Source organism: Anas acuta, chromosome 3, assembly GCF_963932015.1.
Source record: "Anas acuta chromosome 3, bAnaAcu1.1, whole genome shotgun sequence".
NCBI lineage: Eukaryota > Metazoa > Chordata > Aves > Anseriformes > Anatidae > Anas > Anas acuta.
In genome coordinates, this window is record NC_088981.1 from 66,879,836 (window position 1) to 66,904,944 (window position 25,109).

General features: G+C 38.3%; 1 protein-coding gene across 5 annotated transcripts in view; it reads right to left on the bottom strand.

Moving 5' to 3' along the window:
* The window catches only part of SLC35F1 (solute carrier family 35 member F1), a 244,294-nt gene that overhangs the window by 31,303 nt on the left and 187,882 nt on the right, over positions 1-25,109 (bottom strand). For 4 of the 5 annotated variants that reach the window (XM_068677631.1, XM_068677630.1, XM_068677632.1 and 1 more), the window contains 3 exons: positions 21,504-21,631; positions 10,205-10,364; positions 4,650-4,806 (listed from right to left, as the gene is read on the bottom strand). In XM_068677631.1, coding sequence (XP_068533732.1) covers positions 4,650-4,806; positions 10,205-10,364; positions 21,504-21,631 — 445 coding nt within the window. Of the gene's footprint in view, positions 1-4,649; positions 4,807-10,204; positions 10,365-21,503; positions 21,632-22,251; positions 22,496-25,109 lie in introns of those variants that run through there. The other variant, XM_068677634.1, reaches the window with a different exon arrangement.

Here is a 25,109-nt window from a genome sequence, read left to right on the forward strand (position 1 = left end):
ATAAATAGGGAGCTGAGTAAATCACTGCCATGAGGTGGCAGATATCACAGGCTGGGTTTGAAGAGAGTACTATGATTTGTTACATGCTGAGACAGTTCAAATAGTCACAGCAATGAAAGTCATGAAACAAAACGAAGGATGGGCCAAGCTGCAAAAGTCCACTTTCAACATCTTGCAGCTCTTGTATTTTACATTAACATCAAGATCCTAGATCCAGAAAATTCTAAAGTGGCAACAAGCTACCTTCTCAATTCTCTTCTGTTCTTTCCAGTCCAGGGAAAACTAGGAAGCTCACACAGCCAACTGTTTTTTTTTCTACTCTGCAATTTACAGATAACTGCTGCTGTGCAGAACTCTGCATGTTAGTCTGGGCACTGTTTTTAAAAAAAAGTATGAAACATGAAATTACACTGATCAAAAAACAAAATACCTAGTACAAAAAGTGGTATGTGGGAGACCAATTCTAATAGTAAAACTACATGAACTCAGTGATTTCCACATTAATATGGTCTAGAGAGTTGCATCCTGGAAATTCTAATTTGCTTGCTGCTGATGTGTGGCAAATCTAATACTGTGGATAGAATAATGAGATTATTTTGTTTGCAGAATAACTAAATTATAAGTGTCTTTGCATGCATAAGGCATATGTCCCTTTTGTCAGCAGTTCTTGAAAAAATATCATGAAAACAAACTGCAGCATCTCTTGCTGTGGCAAGCAAATTTTAATATAATTTAAATATGTGAACATTGTTTTCACACATTGCATATCCAATACAAAGAAAGTATAAAACAATACGCTGTGATCTGTGATTCATTATGATCTGCGAAGCAAAGAGGGGTAAGAGCAACTTTGGCATAGGGCTTCATTTAGTGACACCTGATTCATCAGAGAATGGAACCACTATGATCTTCTATAGGTTGATGTGATTGGAAGAGGTCCCTGTGGACTGAAAAGAGACAAATGCAATGTTCAGTTTCAAAATGGGGCAAGAACTATAGCCTGGCCAGCCTTACTCTAGACTTTGGGAAGATTATGGAGCAAATGTTCCATTTCCAGAAAACGGATGACGAGGAAATGACTGGGAATGACAGCCAGCACACGTTTATCAAGAGCAAACCATACCTGACCAGACTTATTGCCTTCTATGATGAGATGATTGGTTCAGTAGATAAAGGAGAAGGAATAGATGAGAGGATGCAGTCTAATCTGTCTTGCCTTTAGCAAATCTTTCAACATGATTTCCCAAAAGATCCTTAGAGATTGAAGAGATATGGATTGGATTTGAGGACCATCCACAAGGGTGATGGAAAACTATATTCAAAAAGTAGTGATCAACAGATTGAGTCTTCTGTCAACTGGCTGGTGTTTTATGTCTTCATTTACTATCTGGAAGATGGGATGGAATGCACACATAGCAAGTTCACAGCAGACAACCCATGGGAGGAGCAGTAGATGTGTTGCCATTCAGAAAGACTAAATAGGCTGGCAGAAACCTCCTGAAGTTTAAGAAATATATATCTGCATTCCTATACCTGGAACGGAATAACCTCATGCAACAGTACAGGTTGGAAGCTGACTGGATAGGAAGCTGCTTTCTAAAAATTAAACTCCAAGTCCTGGTGGACATGAGTCAGCAGTGTCCTTGCAGTGGAGAAGGCCAACAGCATCCCAGGCTGTGTTGGTAAAGAGTTGAGCCAGAAAGCTGAAGGAACTGATTTTTGTGACAGCAGACGGAGTACTGTATCCAGTTTGGGGCTCTCCAGAACAAGACATTAACAAATTGGAAGGTGTGCAATAGAGCTCCATCACGATGGCCAGGCGGTTGGATCACATGATGTAAGAGGAGATGCTGAAAAAGTGGAGGGTTTTCAGTGTGAAGAAGAGAAGGGTAACCCAGGGGGAAGGAGGATGGGACAATATATTTGCTGTCTTAAGTACCTAAGGGGTGGTTATAGAAAAGATGGAGTAAGATTTTTCTTGGAGGTGCACAGTAAAAAGATATGAGATAATGGATACAAGTTCCAACATGGAAAATTCTGATCAGATATACGGAAAAAAATCTTGGTTGAACACTGGAATGGGTTGCCCAGAGAGACCGTGGCATTTCAATTCTTGGAGATGTTCAAAAAATCAGCTATACAAGTACTCAAACAACTTGACTTTGAATTTAGCTTTGAGCTGCTCTTTGTAGGGTATTGAACTTGATGACCATCAGGGATCTGTTACAAAGTAAATTATTTTACAATTATGTGATTCCACCAGAATTATGTCATTTTTCTGTGTAGTTACTATATCCCCAACTCTTGTTTTGTTTTGTTTTGACATTCTGTTCCTCCCCACTTTAACCACATTCAGCCCACTAAACCTCACCTTCCACAATGCCTGGGTAGTTAGCCAACACTTTTCTTTACTTCACTATTGAACTTTCTCATGCCTTAGCACTTCCTTTGCTGTCCAAGAGACATTACCTAACTTTATTCTCTGTTACGGTCTAATATCAAGCACACTTGCTAAATAGTTCTAGAAAAAAACAGTGTATTTCTTGAAAGTCCCTTTGGAGACAGAGTCCTGTACTAGTGCTTAGTAATTGAACTAATATGAACTAACTTGAGTTACCCATATTTATGTAGATATTTTTACATACAAAATGCAAATACTACAGCTTTTTGCTACTGTATAAACTTGATACCTGTGCATGCCAATAAAGGGTAATTTGACTTGTTGATACTATTTTGCCTTTCCTAGAGTCAGCATAGTTTTACATACTTTTAAGTACTTTCCCTTCTTCAGAATTGTACTGCTTGCTCCCTGTAAACCCCCTACACCTGAGACCTACACCTCCAGATGTATCAGAACAAATATGTTCTAAATCTCCACCTTGTGGACGTCACCCAAACCTTGACCAGTGCTTTTCCTAGCATGCTAGTAAATGGTCCTATTTCTGAGATAATATTTCCCCAGATAACTTCAGTTTATAAAACCCAAAGGTCCTATTTTGTATCAAAGTGGCCAGTAACGTTCCAAAGAAAGATTCTGCCATTGTAACCTGTGGTGTTGGCTTCTCTTTGAAACAATTGGTACAGCTAGTTAGATTTAACCTCTGTGAACTGACATCTGTTCATTATTACAGGAAAAGATAAGAAAGAGCTGAATTGCTTCATGGAACCAAGTAGCTGAAACATTAGTGGCCTTTTCCAAAATGCAAACTTTTGCCATCTCATCAAAAAGGACATACATAAACAAAATGTGGGCAGGGCTGCAAAAAGTGCCACAAAATTGCTGGCAGCAAAATTCTGTATAGGCTGGTGAGAAAAACTTGTTGGCAAGAACTTCTGGGCCAAAGGTTGACTAGAAAAACCTTAGAGCTTTCAGCAATGAAATGGTGTCTTATTGTTTCCTTCCAGTTGTGTCCTCCGTATACAAAGATACCTTGTTCCAGCACCAGCTTCTTACCAGCAAAAGAAATCATAGACTCTGAACTGTGACTATCTTCTTGAATCAAGGAGGATGGTAATGGTACTATAATTAAAATCAGGAATATGAGACATATATTACTGTTTAAATGCACAGAAAGACAAGAGCACTGTTATGATACCTTCAGAATCAGCCAGTACCTACCTACCACAAACATTCTAGGTAACAAAAATGCTTTACTCAAAGATACTAGGTGCATTTACATGCTCTTGCATTCCATATAAATACATATATATATGTATATTTTTATATTAAGGAACTGTTTGTGTGTTAGACAGTTAATATAAATCATTTTAAGTCATGTTTTCAGATCCCACATAAATATAATTAGCTTTCTGGCTAAAGAAACAGAACTAATTAAATGGAATTAACGGGTCACTGTTTTGATGAGTCCCTGTTCTTAGAAGCTGATTAGCTCAGATGTGCAGGTAAGCAACTTGTTTTTGACTGATAATCAAAAGTTATTGTGTGTGAGAAGTACCAGTGATGGATCTCTGTAAAATGTGACAATCTTGCATAGTGACTTTTACTGCACTCTTATCAGTCACAGTACTGCAACACTGGATGCTACCTCCCAGATCCTAGGCACTCATTAGGTACAAGTGGATATAGATATGACTCAGGAGATCCTAAAATCCATGTCACAATCTCCTGAGCACTAAATACTTCAACAAGACCAATTTTTTAAGGTAATTTTCATTATTTCTGCCATATCATAATGTAATTAATTATGCAGAACAAACCAAACAGCAAAATACATTCTGAATATGTTTCCTACCTGTTAAGAAATCTAAGCATTTTTTTAAAAGTATGAAACGGAACTGTAGTGAGTTGTAGAGACTTTGCTGTTCATAGACCAGACCAATGTGAAGTATTCATTTGTCTTCAAGCAATATCATGGTAGGATGTGTCTGCCATCACCCCCTCCCCCGCCCCGTGTGACTACTTGAGGAAAACAGTGCTTGAAACAGCGTACTAAGCTACAAATTTGTGTAACTGTATCTGTACTCAAATCCAACTATCTCAAATATTAAAAACAATGCAAAATCCAAAATTAGCAGATACCTAGTCTCCACAGGAAATGGCTACCTTTGAAGAGAGGGGTACAGTACCTCAAAGGAGACCACGGCTGCACTTATTTGAATGAACTTGGAGCTCAAACCTGCTCACTTACAGCTGAATTCCACTGAAGAAGGAGCCAAAGAGTCCAATCATGCCCAGGAACTCCACTCGACTCAGATTTCGGACGATATATTCCTCACAAACATTGGAGATGCCGTATAGTGTTGCTCCACCCAATACTAAGAGATCCCCTATTAGTTTATTTTCACCTAGAAATAAACATGGGGAAAATCAGAACGTCTCAAAACAATGAGCTTTTGTCTAGACCCGTTGCGAGTTCTGCCCCATGGGTTAGAATACTCAGACATTAGGTAGCCCATATTAGGGTTAATAAGCTGAATGCAAATGTTTTGTCATTAAAACAGTTTTCATTCAATTATCCCAACAATATCTAGAAGAGGTGAATGGAGAGCATTATCCTTGCTGTGGATAAGAGAATCTGAAGGATAAGAACATGTAAAAACTAAAGAAATCATGTGGTACTCTTTAGCAACTAATACTTTTTATTATTATCACATATATTTCCAGATGGAATGGGTCTCAGCTATATAGAACAGTTTACATCTCATCTTGAAATTTAAGCAAAAACAGGTCTGGTATTTGGATAGGAAACTGAGTGAAAAATTCTGCGTACCTGTGAAATGAATGAAGACATCATTACAACCCCAAAAGTGACCTCATTCTCACATTAAACCATTTGATAAGAAAGAGAGAAGGAAGGATGAGGTGTAGACAGGGTGATGATAATGACAGATTTTAAAAGGAGGCTCATTTAACATAGCAGTATCTAATGCATAAAATGAACTACAAAATCTATTTTTAGTACTTTCAGGTATATATAATAACTAAAACATTGTGTTATCAAAGAATGTTCAAAACATTTTTAAGTTTTGGAGTCTTTTATTACTTGGGGACAGAGTGAGCTGCAGAGAGATTTGATTAAGATCAAGTTTCAGTTTGAAAACTGAGGCCCAAGTTTTGAAGCCTGATACATGCAGTTTCCTCTGTTGAATGATTCCTACAAGAGCTACAGCTTCACAAAGCTGCCAGATATTGCTGCAGAACCAGAGAAATCCAGAAGAACTGGTTATAAAGGATTTTCCTTTGAAAAGCTTCAGTAGGAATCCTGAAACATTAGACTGCATTTCTTTTGAAGGTAACCTTGTTTTCTTGTAAAATGTCTCAATTAATTTATTGATTAACAAAATACACTTTGCAGTAAATAAAAAGGGGAAGAAAACATTCCTACTGGTTCAAGGTGATCTTTTCAAAATTTTTCATTGTGGTGATCTTTTAAACCTTCAATTTTCATTCCAGCTCACAGCTCTGGAATTTCCAGTGAGGATAAATTTGTGAAAGTAAGAATGGTCATAATAGGGCAGACCGTTAAGGTTCGTTTATTCTGTATTCTGTCTCCAACACTAGCTACAAGTACCAGAAAAGTACAAGTTGCTTAGGGACAAATAAGAACAGGGCAAATATTTAACACACTCCCACTCTCCGATATTTTTTTGACTCAGAGATGTATCCTCTGTGTATTTAGTAAATGTTAGTATTTACTACATTTCTCTTTCATGTACCTCAAGTCTCATTGCATTTCTGTTTTGCAAGTAATTTGACTAACAGCAGATTTATATTTGACAATTTATCTTTTTAAGATCCAGTACTTTCCTTTTACCCTTTTGCAATCGGCCACAGAAGATGCCCTTAATTTAAAATAAACATTGGCACTTCATAAAACCTCTTCTTACCCCTGATGCATTTCATGTTCCACAGTGGCTTTAATCACCCTTCACTGAGCTCACTCATTTGGTATTTGTTATAACTACTCACTGGCACTTTGGGGAAGTACTGCTGAAAATGCTTTTGACCTTAGAGTTTGGCTGTGCTGAACTGCTGAGACAAAAATATCATCCTTTGCGTGTGTGAGGCAAAGACAACCCAGAGGCTGAGCATTTTCACACAAATGAGATGGTTCCAAGCACCACCTTGTGATGGCCCTCCCCAGACCTCACTTGTGCTTGGGGAGTGTGAGCCTCAAACTTCAGAGCTTTCACAGATAAGGATGCCAAAATCTGGTCAAAGCAGTGGTCTGCCTAGCCCAGGAGCCACCTCTGGCACGGGGAGCACAGGCTGCCTGAGGGAAGTACAAAGTGCTTCTCCGCAGACTAGGGATTTTCTGAAATGGAAGATGCATTAGACCATTGAACTTATTAGATCCTGATGGATTCTTTATTAATTTGTGTAAAGTCTTTTTCAGTATTTTTGACCTCTGCAACAGCCTGTGGCAGTAACATAATCAATGTAAGTATGCGCTATTAAAAAGTACTTTGTGCTTTTAGCTCCTCAGCCTGATACTGAAATCATATTGAGCAGCCAACAACTTCTGTATCTCAAAAAATATTTAAGCATCACTCTGTATTTACCTTCTCTATAGCACTGAAGACTTTATGCACCTTTACCATATCCTGTCTCTTTGTTGTCTTTCTTAGGGGTTGAAAAGTACCCAGTCTGTCTACAGTCTCTTTATTCTGAAGCCATTTTATGCCCTTGAACAGCTTTTTCACCTTTCTCCACAGGCTTTTTTTTTTTTTTTCCCCCATCCGTGTTTGTTTTTTTTTTTTTTTTTTTTTTTTGAGATTAGATGACTGGAGTAAAACATGGTATTCAAAAGGCAAGTGTGTCAATACTTTATACAGTGGCATAACAACATTTTATACTATGTTTTTTGTTTCTTCCCTAGTAATTCTTAGCATCTAGGTTGTCAAATGCTTTTTCTTTGCTTCCTCAAGAGGCTGACTATGGAATTTTCCTCCAAGACTAACATATCCTAACAGAGATATTTTCATGGCTATTTTCATGGCTGTAAAATCCACATGCATTTGCTGTTTTTATTGCTAAGGAAATACATAGCAACTGCACAGAGGCACTCTAAAGACATTTAGGGTAATACAGTTTACTTGACCAATCTAATGGCACAGGTCAATCTGAAGAAACACAACTGCAAATTCCCCAAACAAGCTTTGCATTATTCATTGTTAGGACATGGACGTTCTGTGGAAGCAGAGGTCAGACAGTCCAGAGAGGAGTTTATATTTTGGGGAGTAGTTATTGCATTGAAGTTTAACATAAATAATTTACATTTGAATTATGTTCTGACACAATTGCTTTTGAAACCCTATCTAGGCCACTTTGCCAGATTTTTACCTTACCCTGCAGCATTAGAGGTGGTTCTCTTTGCTTTTGGTTGTAACTACTGATGATTATAGCATCTAAAAATCAGACTCCTTGTCCCATTTTAGACTAAACATACTCTCATTTACTTATTAACAGGACTGAAATGACTGACTTTCAGAGACTGTGGTCAACTGAAGCTCTGTTTCATCCTTTGAAAATCTGGATGAAACATTTAGAACCCTGTGACTTAGGCCCATGTACTACAGGAGCACATGTACCAAGGTACCTTGGAGTAATAGTTCAGAAAAAAATGTTATTTTAAGGTTTATTTGGCATGTACAGTGACAGTGCACCAACTACTTGGTAGTAATTGCCTTTCCCTTCAAGAAATGTGCAAAATGTGAGTCAAGGTACAACCAAAAGAGGCAAATTATCATATATTTACTGAAAGGTGAGACCATGCCTGCAAATTATACCTAATTCTTGCAGATAGTTTGGAAAATACCTTTTAATCTCTCAGTGATGCATTTTATATCCATGTTTCCTTGCTGTACTGGTTTGCAGGCTAAATTGCTACATGTGGTGGATGCCTAGCAGAGACTTAGGGCACTTCTAATATAGTAAATACTAAGGTCAATGGGGGCAAACAGGTGTCAACAGTTCTTGTAATCTAAAATATAGAAATAATAAAAGAATTTAGTGAGGACTAATGCAGATTCATTGTTTTTGGTGTATCGCTTTCTTTTGTTTGCCTAGTCTTGAGAAATATCATATAAATGGTGTGGAACTATTTAATTATGAGTTTCTTGAAATATTTTCTTTTGCTGCCAGTATTTGTTTTATTTGCAAATTTTTAATGCATAGTTTTACCCATTCAGCCAGCTCAATCAAAATAGTTTACGTATTTTATTCTGTTAAAGAGAATATAGCAATTTGGAAATACATTCTTGCATTTTAATAACACCATTTTGCCACTTAAAAAAGCTGCTGCCTCTGTCATATGTGGCTTTCTGCTATATTTCTTCTCTGGGTGTAGAAATAAGCACACACATTTTTTCATATGTAGGTTCAAAGTAAAAGGCAATAATGTATGTTAACTGATTTTTCTGGACATATTACATAACAGCTATACCCATCCTTTAGTAATGAATATGGCAAGTAATATCTAACTATTGCAAGTAGACTGCAAAATGTCAGTTTTTCAGTCTGTTCCTTGTTCACCTTTCTGCTGAGGTCCACTGCCCTACAGGCAACTGCTGAACCACAACTCACCTGCCCTAGCATGTTACTCTCTAAATTATAGGGATACAGGACATTTCTCCCAGAATGCAGTGTTGAAATCCCAGTCCTTCTGAAATCAGTCACTCCTAATGCAGCTTTGTTTTTCTAATTCCAAAGTACAGAGTATACTCTTTCATTTATGGGTTGGAAAGAGCTATTTCTGGAGGATCACAATGAAATAAAAGTCTTCAGAACAGGGATAAAAGTGGGCAGGAAGATATAGTGGCTACTGTCCCAAACTTCCCCGTTTTCTTGAGTAGCATCCTGGCAAATGCAGCTCTTAGAGCACTTGCATTTGTATTCAGAAAGAATTTTAAATCCCAGTATATTATGTTTAGCTCACTATTCAGTGCTTTTAATTAAGAATGAAAACTGTGCCTAATTGACAATCTCTGAAAAGAATTTCTATCCTTCCCACATCATTTGGGTTGGCACTAGAAAAATCAATGTGACAGAGGAAGTTGATCAATGAAATCTAACTCTGTCTAGTCTGCATTAATAGCCACACACACATTATTTGTTTGATACCACACATTAAAAAAAAAAGAAAAAAAGAAAAAAAAAGAAAAAAAGAACATTTTGTACACAAGAAGGTGCTTTGCAATGATTAAATCCTAATTTAAATCCTAAACCTTTACTCTGAGACTGTGTGCATAACCCAGTTGGTACAGTTAGTATGTAGGTTAGGTGTCTTTTAGTATCTAACCAGTGACCTTGTCTCTGTACAGAAAAGGGAGCAGAGCTGAGAGGTAGGCATACACAGTGGACAGGAGAGGTGGTACATTCGAAGACATAGCCAACTTGGAAAGGAAGCAACTGAGGTTTGCAGTCGAACAACTAGGCCTAAAGAGAGCGAAGCCACAAGCGTTTAGTATGTCCCCCCAGCCTGCATGAAGGGTGGTATACGTTGCAGACACAGGGCGAGTCAATTTACAATAGTTCTGACTTCTAACTGCTGACCCATTTTTGTTCTCTGTCCATTCTGAAAAAGAAGAATGCCATTCACCCCTGAATGGTGCAGTGCTTTGGATCCATCAACACATAGGATTTCTCACCCATTTCCCCTTTTCTTTGTTCTGTTCTGAAACATTCTGATCAACAGTTTTTCTGAACAGAACTCGGTAGTACAACACACCCATCATTACTCACCTGCTCCTTGCTGTCTGCCAACAAGGACATCTGCTCCTGCCATGCAGCCCATGCCCAGAATGCAGACCACGATACCAATGAAATGTACTGCCTTGTATCGTACCAGCAAGAAGAACCAGGAGAGCAGTATCACCACCGGGATGACAAAACAATCTAGGAGCTGTCAAGAAAGAGAAGAAAAAAAAACAAAACAAAACAAAAAAAATCAACCTGCTAACACTTTACCCTAAAACACTAGGGTAGTTTCCAGAAGACAGGAGCAGGTTATTTCCTTAGTAATAGCAGACACCAGATAGAAAATACATTCAGATGCTTGTGTCATCCAACAGGCAGACAACAAGACTATTGTTCGTGACTATTCCACTAATTCAGGAGAGCTGTTAATATAGGTGTTGTAAGACCCAGTAGAACTGCTTTGTTCTTTGTTTCAGGTGCATATTCTAAACTCATGGGAAGGAAATCTTGGCCAGAAGAGCAACACGCTATTTTCCATCTGGTCTCCACCTCTGGTGATTAAGGGACAGACACTGAGCACACTTTTCCTGCAGTCTAGACATATGCTTTGATTCAGTCATTTCAGGTCCAATAATCAGGAATGTTCATAACACACAGATTTTTTAAATCTGGCCATCAAGGGATTTCTGCATGCAGAATACTTACGAAAAATCTGTCCCCTGTGGGGACTGTTAGCTCCTTGGAAATATAGTCCCATATGCCTCTAAAGGAAAATAAATAAATAAACACCTTGCCTGCAGTGCAGGAAGCTCAGTCTTTTTGCCAATAGACCTTGGGTAAGAGCTTTCTCAAATAAGTGTTATGAAATATAATCTTTAAAGGCTATATTCAGAGACACCCAACAGTAAACACAGAGAACCCGTGATAAAAAAATAAACAAGATTAAATATTTAAAATTACCTGTTAAATGAAAGAATTAAAATTACTCATGATAAAAAAAAAAAAAAGGAGAAAAGAGAAACATAATTTCTAAGATTAAATTATATTTAGAAACTACCAGTGCATCACGAGGAAACAAAAATCCTGAGTAAGAACCACCCAAAGAAACTTGAATTTAAGAACCCACTTCCCACTGAATCCCATTTCCTATACACATACAGATGTTGAGATTCTGTTGACTAACAAAGAGATTTAACATATTATGTGGGGTACGCTGCTATTCAATGCCAGTTGGTACAGCAGGAACCAGATCTATACAGTTGCATCTTCTTCCTAATGAAAAGGTTTATCTTAAAAAGTAATGTGTCTGTAGTTCTGGGAAACTCTTCTGGATTTTGTGACCTTGATTTTAGATGATGCAATTTGTTTTTTCTTCTCTTTGGGCCTATTATCTGATGTTTGTTCTCTCAGTGTGATTTGCCACTAAGCACACTAAGTACTATGAAATAATGATCATGCCCCTTTCAACTTCTTTGTCTGTTCATGGGATTATCTGAAGAGAAACATATTTTTGGATGATTTGAAAAATTCAGTGATTAGAAAGCGTACCTCTCTTTACATGAGAGCTACCCACAACATAAGTACTAAATTTAGGGGTTTAGCAAAAAATTTAAAGCTGACTTTCCTTGAAACTTTGCTTGAAAAACAAAACTATGCAGTAGAAATGCATTCTTTGAAAAGATTCCCCAGAAAATCAGTGCAACAGCCTTCAGAAAAGAAAGGGTTCATGAGCAGGACCACACAAGCTCTCAGGTGGCTCAGGCAGTCCCAAAGCACAGCAGAACTGATGAGGAAAACTACAAATTGGAAAGGACCAAGCTGAAAGAGTGTTCTGCATTGAAAATGAGAGCTAATGATCTAAAAGGCATGACAAAGCCATTTTATAGTGAAAACTGCCTCCAGCAGTCCTCATGATGCAGTCCTTTACAGACCAAACACAAAGAGGAGCAATGGCTGAAAGACCATCAGAAATTGTACGAGGTCCTTGGTTTGCACAGGAAATCTGCTTTGCCTCTGAAGAGTCCGTAATGTATACAGCATACAACAGACCTAACACTCGATATCTTTTTTGTTTTGTAAAAACACACTTGAGAAACATAACTTATATGCTATAAGTTTTTTCTTTTTCTTTTCTTTTTTTTTTTTTTATTTTTATTTTTTTCCATAGACAGTTTGCAGCCTATTGGAATAATGTTTCCATGCTGTGACCTTATCTCTCACTGAGCTCTTTTCCATCCAGGCCTGGGAACAAAACAATGGCCAGCTGAATTCTTCTGACAGCCAAGCAACTGTGGTCTTCTTGGTGGACACCACCTGCCCTGGGAGGCTCTCCTCCATGGCTGTGCATTTTTCACGCAGAGAGAGGCCGAGTTGCACTTGTGTGCCCACCTAAGCAGCTCTTATGGCCTACGGCCCAGGTCTGACAAGAGCCCTAAAACCAGAACTTCAAGGACAAGCTTCAGAAATTTGAAAACACAGAGGTGTTTTAAGAAACTACTTATAACCCCTCCACTAACAGTTACTATCTCCTACTGAAAAGTCAGTGTCTGGTGGTTCTATTTCGTGCAACCATCACTAGAGCAAACATTTGATTTTGGAAGATCAGGAACTCCAGTCACTTACAAAAACAGCTTTTAAGAACAAATTTAAGAGTATGAAGATGTCAACTTTCAGCTACTCACTACTGTCTTTCAAGAGACAAAGAGTGACTCTGTGGATATTTTTAACCCCTAACACCTGGAATATAGCCCTCACACAAATGACATGGCACTACATGTGCATTGTGGGCAACAGGTCTGTTCTGGGCTGCTTTATCTGCTCTGGGCTAAGCACACAAAAAGAACATTTCCTTGTGAAAATGAGGAATGCATTAGGGTGCTCGTGTGATTTCCGCAGCCAGTTTTAAAAATTGCTTCTACCTGCAGCATGTGTACTTCAACATGCAAATTCCAACTAAGAGTCTTTTTGAGGAAGATTTTAAAAATTCTTCTCATTCCATGAATATTTAAACACACTTATGCTTTCAAGTATGTGAAGATGTCTCTTTCAAGCACTAACTTCAAGGGAAGCATGAACTGAACCTGCCACAAACAGGTAATGCTGACATCAGCGCGAAAACTTATGTCCCTTTGGGACTAGTAGTCCAAGGTCTGACCCACAAACTGCTATTAGCAATACTGCAGCATCAGCAGATATAAACAGTGAATGCAGGTAACATCCATTGACGTTACATAGTTCTTGAATTGTACTTTGTTTACACCTGTAATTAAACAATGGGGTAGATAGAATACCTTACTACAATATGAGCATCAAGATAACTTAGGATATATTGCTTAAATACCCTTCAGGTGTAGCTTTACATTTCAGCTCTTCCAGACTGAATTCACTCTGCCTTTCTTTTTTCCTCCAATAAACCTGCCTAACAGAAGAAAAAATGCACATATATTCTACAGACAAAAGATGTGCCATCATGGATTACCTGATGTGTGATAAGGCTTTCTTATGTTCTTTGTTGCTTTTTCTTTTGTTTGTTATTAGTCTTTTCAGTGATTAATAAAATACATTATATCTAATTGCCATTTTCCCAACTATAAAGCTTCTATAATAACTAAGATAAATTATGCTTTGCTTGAATTTCATTCACAGTACATAAAGGTCAGTCATTTACCAATATTTCACTTGGAATCATCTTCTATATTTTCCTTCTTTTTAATTGCTTATTCAAAGGTACTGAATATACCCTGTCATTATGTTAAATTAATGAGTGACCTGATTTTAGTCAAAAATACTATTTTAATCATACAAGTTTTCAGATCTCACTGAACTAAAGGAAAACATGCTTCCTATTTTGCCATGGAAAGATATGAAAACTGAAATCAAAGTGTGTTGCAGACAGCTTGAACATTCTGTACAGGGGGAAGCAGAAGAACAGCTCTTTGCTTTGACCTTGCCATATTTTCCTGTGGCTTCCTTTACTGAGAGCTCTGAATTGGGTCACTTCAGAAGGCAGGATATAATAATCTATAATCTATTGGTATATCATTCTACTGCAACTACCTTTTATTATAAAAATGCTGTGTTGCTTTAGAGATTGAAGAGTCTTATTTGATTCTAAAAGATATCACACTCCCTCCAAGTCTGTTGGTACACAACATTAAAATTATTTCCTCTGTTTATTTGTTTGTTAAAGCACACTCACTTCATTATACTTGTGTCTCACAAACAAATACTCTCTTGCTAACAATAAATACCCAGTCTCTGATCTCACAAATTCAGCGTGTGCCTGCACATACAGAGCAAGAACGTGCTGCTAGTGGTTGGAAAGGAGAGCTGGCAAGCTTTAGAGAAAAGGTCTGTAGTACAGAGGGTGAACTGCTGATCTGCAGCAATATCAAAAAGAAAAAAGCTGGTCAGCAAGCTTCCTGTGGGAGCAGCTGAGCTGAATCTTCCTTTTTAAACATTCATTATTTTTTTCCTCCAGTTATAAGCCCTTTTTTTTCACATTAGGGGTTTCTCATTAGTGCTGCCCTCAAACTAATCATGCAGAGAATCAGCTGCACCCTCCATTCAGATGGCTCTCCAGAGCAGTGAGATCAATGAAATCAGTGTCACAACCGCCCAGCTTTGTCTTGTCAAGTAGATGTGATGGCTACTGAAAGGCAGTAAGAGAACTGGTAAGTTTAATGCAACAGCAAGTGCTATATTCAGGAAGAGATGCACCTTCTGACACATATTTTGCTTTTCAGTCAAAGGAAGAAATGGTTTGCCATCCACTCCAGCAGTCTCTCTGTTCCAGTTTTCCCACTGCTTTCACAATGCCACACTCTCTTGATTTCACTCTATGTTACACGTGCACAAAACCAGCTGAGACGTGAAGCCTCATGGAGCTGGCTGCCAGCTGCCAGGGGAACTGCTCAGTAATTATGCTGACCTGAAACCGAAACCTTTTGCAAAGAAGGTGTGGATGCTGGTGATGTTTCTGACAGATTTATTTTAAGCAATTCAAATAAAGAAGGAGCTTTTTTTTTTTTTTTTCCCTTTTGTTTTCTGATGTGTTTCTACCTGTTATTACAATTTTACTGCTTTCCTGAATGGTTTTATGTACCTACAGAATTAATTTTAGAAGTGTTCATGCTTTCATTAAGCCAAAATATAGGGTACTGTCGGTAGATAGGTCGGTGAAAGAAACTGTTAACAATGTCATTTGTTTACAAAAAATGTTAAAAAGGTTTATTTTCACTACATGGAAGAAACAAATGCCATAAGACACCTCCCAGTCTGAAGCCTCTCTAAATTAAATTAATATTTGGCCCACAAGATCTCTTAACTAGTTTTCTTTGGGCCACATGATGGGTGTTTCTATAAATGTTCTCATCAGTTCCTTTAATTCTTTTCCAGAATTTTCCTTTTTTCCACGCAGAAAGTGGAACTCCATCAAAACTATCACTAGTGAAGACCTTCACCTACACCTGCTTCACATGCACCAATACCTGAGATGAGGATTATTATGTCTCCAGCTTTTTGTGTACATAAAAGGAATTCATTGAGGTCTTGCAGTCATTTAAATGAAGAGTGGTGGTCACATCCAACCCTCAGTTCCTCTACTCTTGATCCTTTATGTGCACACTCTTTACCACCAACATGAATAATCTCATCTTGACTCATTAAACTATATATATATATATATATATATTAGGACACACCTCTTCATCCCTTCCTCTTATAATATGTACTCTAGTTATGCTTTTGTGAGATCTGCTCAAATACCATAGTGAAGGAAGAGTACAAACAAACCGGCTACTGAAATGGCCTTTCCTTTATCCAGCTTCCTCCTTTGACTGTAGCCACCACTGGCAGAAGAAGCCATTTTAATTCTAAGAAGCCATTCTCTCATTCTAAGACAGCAGACAGCTGCCCCAGCAGTCACATACTTCTGTAGAAAAAAATGTCTTTTCTGCTTTGCTTCCCTCCCACATAAGAAGACTGAATATGGGCTTTGAAAGCCCTTTTCTCAAGGTTACTTATTAGAAACTTCTCTGTCACCAGTTGCAGTAGGCTATGCAGACGATTAGCTCCTGACATGGCCTAGGAAAAATCATGGATGTCTCCCACAGCAAATACTTTGCTTTTGTATTTCACCTGCAAGAATATGCAAAGTAGGCACAGAACGCCAAAATCTCTGCTTTTGTAATGGGCACAGCTTCACTGACTTTAATGAGATTTTGCATATTTATGTTAGTGAAAAGCTTGGCTTGGGGTGAAATTTGCTATGAGAGGCAGGAGCTCTGGATACCTGGTGTTAAGCTTATTCCAAAAACATGGAGAGAGACTGAAGGGGGCTGGTTTGTGAGCTACAGGTTTGTAACAGTTAAAAGACAGAACAACAACTCAAAATATGATAAAAAAACAAATGCAAGATACACCCCACAGACCCTCACAGTATAAATGTATGGTAGGCACAACACCATTCTGCAAACCTGATTAACATTGCACTATTCCCTCACTGCCCTGAAGCAAAACAGGAAAATATGGTCAATCTTACATGCATGGGATGCGGGGAGGAAGGGAGGGAGTGGAATTTCTCTCTGCTTCTGAGATATTTCACATTAGTGAGTGCTGGGCAAGGTGGATCAACAGCTTCAATATCACAAATCCCCTGCTCATCACCTCCCAGATTTGCTTCAAAATTATCTCAAACCTTCTGCCTCAACGCACATTGAGTCCCTGGGGACCGAGAACAAAGCAAAGCCTATTGCCAACCAGCACTTCTATAATAAGCACCTACCGCTGACTTCTTTCCTTTTCTGGTGGCAGTTGTTGAGGTATGAAAACTGCCACAGGTAATTGGAAGTATGATGTACTGCCGAGGCTCACAGTGATCTAAGAGTAGCTGAGAACATCAGCACCGAAGTTTTATCGTCTGTCTCTTGGTGTCTGTAAATCCCAGCTTTTACTACCTTTGTTTTCATCATGCCAATCAAAAGCTTGATTGCCCAAGGAATAAATTACCACATAAATCACTGTTTGGAAACATTGTTCTGTCTTTGACAATGCCTTATTTCTGTGACACTGGATGCATATTCCACAGTTCCATTTTGAAAGACATTGCACAAATAGTCTGGATGATGTCGCAACAGGGAAAAAGGATTACAGTACCACTAGGAAGATCAACACAACAGTGTGATATGCAGGTGGATAGAAAATTGCATTTGCAGAAAGGAGAGCTAATTACTGTGGGGGCAAAGAGGGAGAAGGGAGAGGACAGTCTTCCTCGTAATGCAGCCTGATATGATGAGAAAACTCTTATATGGAAGCTATGGTTACAAATGTCGAAGTCAAAGTCCAAGCATGGTTTCAAAAAAAATAATAATAAAAAATGATCTAAATAATTGCAAGAACTTCAGAATCTTTTAATTCCCTCTGGGGTAACTAATTTTATTTGCTGCATAAAAGATGTCTCTAGCAGTAGTTAAAACATCCTTCTTAAATAATTATTAAACCTTCCACACGCCTACATCAGAGTTGTGTTAAAAACAGTCAGGTTAAGTATGGAAGGTATTACCACAGGCAGTCTTGGAACTTAGGTGTATAGTTTTAAAATAAATCTACAGGCTCTAGTTCTAGTATACATGGGACTGTTTACTGCACCTGCTACTACTGATGTTCAAGAAGATTGCAAAATCTAGTGCAAGTTAGATCAATTACATCAAAGAGAAAATAAAAATAAAAGTTTTTGGCTATCTGTGAATCAGAACAAATGCACCCAAGAGCATTAAGTATGGCTGATCTCTGGCAATTATTGAGCTATGTGTTTTTGGAAGTCTAAGTTAATCCCTGGACAAACTGCTTCACCTTTTACATGGTGTATAATTAGTCTTCTTTAAAGTACACTTTAGAAGACAATCTTCACTTACGTGGCTGGTGTTCTGAGCATTTTCCTGGATGTGGGATGGTTGAGTTTCAGTCCCCCTCAGGTGAGATGGAATTAACTCAAGCCCCTTATGTCAGCTACTGTTTTAACAGCTATGACTATATGTAAACAGTGGCTCTACCTCTGTAATTTGGAAAGCACTTCAGACTTTGTGTAAGCACTTGAGGTACGCTAAGATCATCTCTAATAAATTGTGTTCTTCAGGCTACTTCGATGCAGGAATACTTAGCTTTTGAATTTTAAAATGGGGGCAGGTGTTTAGGTAGCAAGATCCATCAATACAGAAGCACTCTATGCATGCAATGAATGAACATGAAGCTACAAAGAAAGAGCAACCTGTGAGATTCAAATGCAAGTTTTCATATCCCAGGAACATGCTCTCAGCACCAGGTTAGTACATGTATACACAGATCAAGAGATGCTAGCTGTCCACAGCATTTTAGATATATAAAAAATTAGGTACCTAAAGGGTACCCTGGATTTTATCCTTAGCTGAAGCCTTGGAGTCTGAAACAAACAATGGATTGGTATCCAATTTGATTATTTTATGTCAGTTTATAAGTGAGGTCTTTTCTGTTTGAAGTTCTTTCTTTCTTTTTTCTTTTTTTTTTTTTCTTTAAAAAAAAAAAAAAAAGGAAAGTTCCACATTTCTAGGCTGTACAGTTCTGTTTTCATCTCATGGTGGAGCTGAGCACCATGTTCTCAGACAATAATTATAGAGTAACCAAGGATTTGAAACAAACAGAAGCACATCCAAAAGCAAAGGTCAGGTACCATATTAATCTCTGATTTATGCCTTTGTGTCCTTGCTCACTGTGGTTCTGAAGGAAACTGGTAAAAGACCTATAAGAAACTTTATCAGAAAATTCTGTTTTTCCAACACAAGATCTGTTAAAGGAAAATTTAAAGTAAAATTTAGGAAAGATCTGGGTGTGAAATAGCAGGTAGAAGTAGAGCACCATTTTCAGTCTTTTTATGCAACCACAATGAGATAATGCTGGGAGGGGTGGCAGGGCTGTGAGATGTAGTTTTAACCAGAAATATTGATACTACTGAGTTCAGAGCTACTTGGCTAACAAAGTTGTTGAGTGCTTGGAGTTGTACAGTGAAAGCAGAACTGCAAATCAATTGCAATAAAGGTATATTTTTACAGTTAAACTTTTAAACTTTGGCTTTTAGCTGGGAGCAGCTTAATGTTCTGTGCCTAAAAGCACCACAAGTCCAGTACATTCACATGTTAGTTTTGGATGATAGAGCACAGATATGATGTGGAAAAGGTATGTGCTATAAAACTGTTTTCCTGCTGAAATGGTCCATTTACCACCACTATAAAAACACTGCAAAATTTCTCATTTATAAATTTCAATCTGTTAATAAGTCTAAAAATTTAAATTCTCTTATTTTCTCCCCATCACAAAAGACTTGGTACCTGTGAGCATTTATGGCCTCCTACATAGTGCTCTGGTAGGATGATGTCTTTCAGAAGATCCTTTCAGCAGAGTAGTCATGTTTGCTCCTTCAGAAACCAGATTCTAGGAGCAGCTGGCTATTTTACACCTTTTACTTTCCATTTCATACCAATTAGACTAATGTTGTTTCAGGCTGAATAATCTCCCGAGTTCCTTCTGTTTCATCGCCAGGTGAAATAGGGTCTTCTTTGCCTACAACTTACCAAACATGTGATTCAACATCTTAATGTGTTAGCTCATATGCTAACCATTCTGACCACGTCTTGGGGTTTCTCTATATTTAGAAGCTCATTCAAATTATGTCATGAAGTGAGTTTAAAATGCAGCATATATTCTTGAGTCGCTCCGTGTGTATTTGAGCAATCCAGGACAGCTGGGGGAAAAGGAGACTTTGCACTCCTCACTCCTGGAAAAACACCTGATGACATTTGAGCTTCTACTTCTTCCCTCTTTCAAGCCATTTTCTAGGCTTTCTTTCTAGGAGAAAGAGAATCAAGTTCTGTTGCAAACTTTAAGTGGAAGAGGTCTAAATAGACAAAGCTGCCTGTATCGTATGACAGTTCTCATCTTCTATCCTTCCTGTCTCTCAGGGGCTCATTTCAGCTAACAAATTCAGCTGAGACACTGGCAATGCCCTTAAACTGTCCATTCATGGATGCAGCCAGACAGACCTCTGAAACATGCTTGTTGGTGGCTGCAGGAGATGGGATTTAATGACCTAGATTGCCTTGCTGAGGCCATTATTCCTACATGCTATGAGTGAACATGCAAAAGAAGCAGTTCAGCTTTTGCTTTTCTATTGGAGGCCTTTAGTAGCTATAAAATCAGACAGAATTCAGTTGGATTTATGTTTTACTCTGTACTGACTAATACGATGTGGAACAGTGTTAAAAGTGTTATTAAATAGTCTGGGAATGCTTCAACGAATTCTCAAAAAATTCTCAAATGACTCCAATGGTAGAGGCATTTGTGAATATTTAGATTAGATCTACGATTCAGATTCCTTAGATTTATAGTTTTCTTCTGGTTTTGCTTCTTATTCAGATAAACATGCTCAGTGTTTTCCAGTATCACTTGTTCAAATGTGGAAGAGATACATTCCTAATTAGCTTTGGTTTTGTAGAACTTTAAGTGCTACTCTATTATTTTACTGGCTCTAAAGCAAACTTCAGGCAAATAAGGTGTAAAATAACCTGAACACTACCTAGGGTTGCCCAGTGATTTAGACATAACGTAAAAAAGGAGTAGGCTTGTTTTAGAACAAGTAGCAATGAAGTTTGTAATGATTTCCCAGGACAGACAATTTCAATTTTCTTAAAAATGTTTCTATTATTCACTGCTGCATTTCAAAGGAAAGAAGACTCAGTCTTTGGTGCCTGTATTTAAAATATACAGGTTAGATTTTTGGAGAAGTCTCTACCCTAGTTTTTGTTCACTGCATGTACATTTTTTTTAAGGGAAGATACACTTTTGATAGCTGCAATTATATAACATAATACACCAAACTGCTTGTGTAAGACTTCTTCATCACATCTACATTAATTTTACTTAATGACAAGTTTTACACTCAGACCTGATTACCGAATTCTAAATGAAGTGCTTGTATTGTTTCCAAGTCCAACACAAATGAGAAGAAAACACATCTTCCTATATGAAAATATTTCCTTGAAGGAACAAATTAAGATTAGGTCAAAAATGTGATTATGTGTGGTTTAGCACAGCCCAATAACATGAAAGCCAGTCAGGTTTTGTACAGTTTGGAAAATACTGAGTAATAAAACTAGTACAATATGAACAAAATGTCTTGTGAGACAGCATTAAAAAGCACAGAGAAGATACAGGAAGGAACCAGCTGTCAGTGTACTGAAGCCAATGGAAGCTGAAACATTGATCACATCATGCCTGTTATATTACCTCAAAAAGAGAAAATCCTTTGTATACTTACCTGTACACTAGTAAGAGTGGTGTACTGATAAGCTTTGACAACCAGGTAATTGGCTTCTATATCTATTATCCCTAGGATCATGTACTTCCACCATCTCCTTTTCAAAATTGCCAGCAAGTTTTCTTCTCCTGTGGTTAAAAAAAAAAATAAAAATAAAAGGGAGAGAGTGAAAAGAAGAATTATGTAAAAGAGTTAGGTTTATATGCACAAAGTACCTGCATGTCAAGAGGAATTATCTAGAAGATATCTTGCATTTACAATATGTAGCTGAAAAGCACTATATATTACTAGGTATGGCAAGGAGGTGAAAACTAACACACCCTACTTGTCTTACAGAAATGAAAACAGCCAGCTTGGCAAAGTAAGTTGTGAAGGCCAGGCTGCCACTTCATTTGAGATGTAAACAATGCCAGCAAAAACAAGGGCAACTCAGGCAGGCTGTAAAAGTGTTCTTAGTTTTACTTTTATACACACACACATGTATATATACCCTTATAAAATACTAAAGAACAGAGCTGTTGTTACCTACACTTATACTTTCCACACACACTGGTAAATGCTGCATTACACATGATGCTTCTTGCCACAAGTGGGGGATTACCAGTGTTTGTAACTATGATGGGATATGAGAGCAGGCCAAATAGCAAAACTATTTGGCCTACCAAAGAGCAGGCAATAGCAAAACTTCTGGGCAGACTACAGATCCTGATCAAAGGATAGCTACTAAGATCCTAGGGGTCCAAAGTACCAGACTTGTTTGTAGGAAGGCTGCGCTGAGATGGACAGACAGACTGCATGACAGGTTTCTCTGCTCCCTGGACCAGCTTCTGAAGGAGGCAGGTTTGCTCTGTGGTGCCTTGCATGGGAGCCCTGCCAATCACCCAAGACTTAATTTCCACCATGTAAAGACTGGCAGTACAATACAGCCTGCAGATCAAACCCACAACTTTCAAAAGGTCAAAGCAGTCCTCATGCTAGGCTAGGGATTATTATCGCTCTCAGTGAAAAAGAAACCAGCTCATTAGTGAGGGTGGGCAAACCTGGTACTTATTTGCATGACAGTATGCTCCAGTCACAATGGGACCCTGCTGTGAAAGGGGCTGGGCAAACTGATTGTTAGTGAGCATGGTAAGATTTTATGTCTTAGAGAGTGTGCAGCCCTAACAGGGATCTAAGTGGGCTTGACCTGTGCTGTGAAAGAACCAGAAACAGAATTTGAACTGTCTTGAAAGTTTAAAAAGAAATCCACTATCTTGAGAATTGTTCCTTTTGCTGCAGCCTTTCCAAGTGTCTGTGATCATCAAAATGAGCTGTGGAAAATACAGAAGAAAGGGAACATTACTGTCAATTGGCACCAAAACTTGCTCAGGCTTCCCAATTCTCCCTCATCATTTTCCACCATTACGAGTGTGTTCGTTCTCGGGTTCAAACAGAACCTGGTGATATGCATACTGTGAGACTGTAAGAAATGGCAGGCTCTCCAGAGCACAGGATTATCTCAAATCTCATGAATGCAAACACAGAAAAATGCATAATTACTTCAGAAATTCATTCAAAATCTGAGCTCGTAAATCTTGGCTCCACCAACTGACTTGAATGGATATTTACCTCAACAAAGCATCTGAATCATCTGATGCGTGTTCATTAACACTCACATATATACACACATCTAGTAGAATATAATTAGGCAACAACCTAATTATTACGGTGATAATGACACAATGCACAACTGTAAATGCTAAAAAGCTTTATTTCCTGTCCGTCCGTCCGTCCTTCCTTCCTTCCTTCCTTCCTTCCTACCTTTTTCTCTTTTTCTCTTTTTCTTTCTCTTTTTCTCCTTCGTTCTCTTTCTCAGTAAGCTGAAACAAGACGGTGAGGAGGCTAATTATTTAAGACCCTAAGTAAGAATGAGTCAGTACATTCAAGTACACCACACTTTCCTGTTACCACCAACTCACAGGAGAACTTTCACTAAAAAGAAATTCCCACCCTTTGTTTGCACTGTGGTTCAGGAACAATGCATTTCAGGCATGAATTATGACTAAATTTTTGTATTTGTTATGAGCAAGCAGAAAGAGGAAAGTTTTAGATCTTATTTTGCAGAACATTTAGGGACGTATTTTCAAAAAAAGCATTTGAGATTAGATGTCCTAACTCCTACCAAAATCAGTGTAAAACATGCAGATAAATCCTTCCCAGGTACTGAAACTCTCTCTAATTTTTGTGCTGCCCAGATAACACCTTTAAAATACCAACTGAAAAACACTAACACAATCGAAAGGCATTTCAGAGCAAATTTTGAGAATGTTTAAAATACAAAGACATCAAACTACTGGGCAGTACAGAGCTCTCAGTGTCACAGTAGTCTTTATTCCAACAGCAAAAATCCCGCTTAAGCCTGGTTTTGATAGTTAGCCCCCTACCTACAAAGCAGACAGAAGAAGCAGGTTCAAGCTTCTGAGCCTGGCATTAGGATCCCTGGCCAAGGACTAAGGACAAAACTCAGGGAAGCTGTGGTGCCTAGAGTTTCCAGAGGTGGAAATTAATGGATCTACAACTTTAACTGACATTCATAATTCTCCCTTTTGTTTTCTCAACCCTTGCTGGGCTAATGACAGAAATAAGAAAAATATTTGGCAAGTGGTATTTTGATATAAATCTCTGAGATGTTCCCAAATTCAAAAGATCAGGTTGAGCTGAGAAGGCTCTGCAGAGCAAAAAGCAATGACAAAATGAATTTATGCAGGCACTGTGCAGCTCTGATGAACATTGGTTTAGCTTCACAGCAAGTGTCTTTGTCTCACCCAGTGGAAAGCAGAGAGATGTACAGGCATTCGGCATGACAGAGATAAAATAGAGAATTTGTTCCTGGAAAAAAATCTTGTGCACAAGCTGCATCTTTCTCTGTGGAACACACTTCGTCTTTGCTTCCATTCATGGGTCTGTTTTCTGACATGGGTCTTTTTCTCCACATTAGCTTCTACCATGTTTAATACATTGTTAATTTGGGGGCTGTTACTTGTTTACTCTCCTCTATTTCTTTGGCATTGTCATCAAAATTCATAGAGGCAATGAATTGCTCTTAAAGTGGGAGACTTTCTGTGAAGAGGGCAGGAGAAAGATGAACATCTGTAGTGGGTTTTAACCCAAAGCTACGGACAAGTCAAGGAAGAGGTGAGTGGAGTCCTGGTTTTGGGATGGGGCTGAAATCAAGCACCGTATTGACATGTCACTCTTCTGCAAGAGAGACCCAGTAGAAGGCAGTGATGCAAGACAGTCTGGAGAAGGTGCGGCAGCAGGAGGGGACCTCTGGACAATAATCACAGACAGATGGCATCTTCTGTGAATACAGTGACAACACAGAGAAGGGAAATGGGATAGCAGTTAGGTAGGTAAGCCTCTACTTGCAGAGACTCAAAAGAAAACTAGAGGGCATCAAGAGGTTCATTCAAAAGTCTACAGCCCAACTGGGAATAAACATCACCTTTGCCTTACAACCAGAGGGAAAAAACAAACAAACAAACAAACAAACAAAACCACCACTCAATTACAAACAAAACAAAGAAAGGCATTTTTTTTCTCTCTCTCTTTTCCTTGATGACAAAT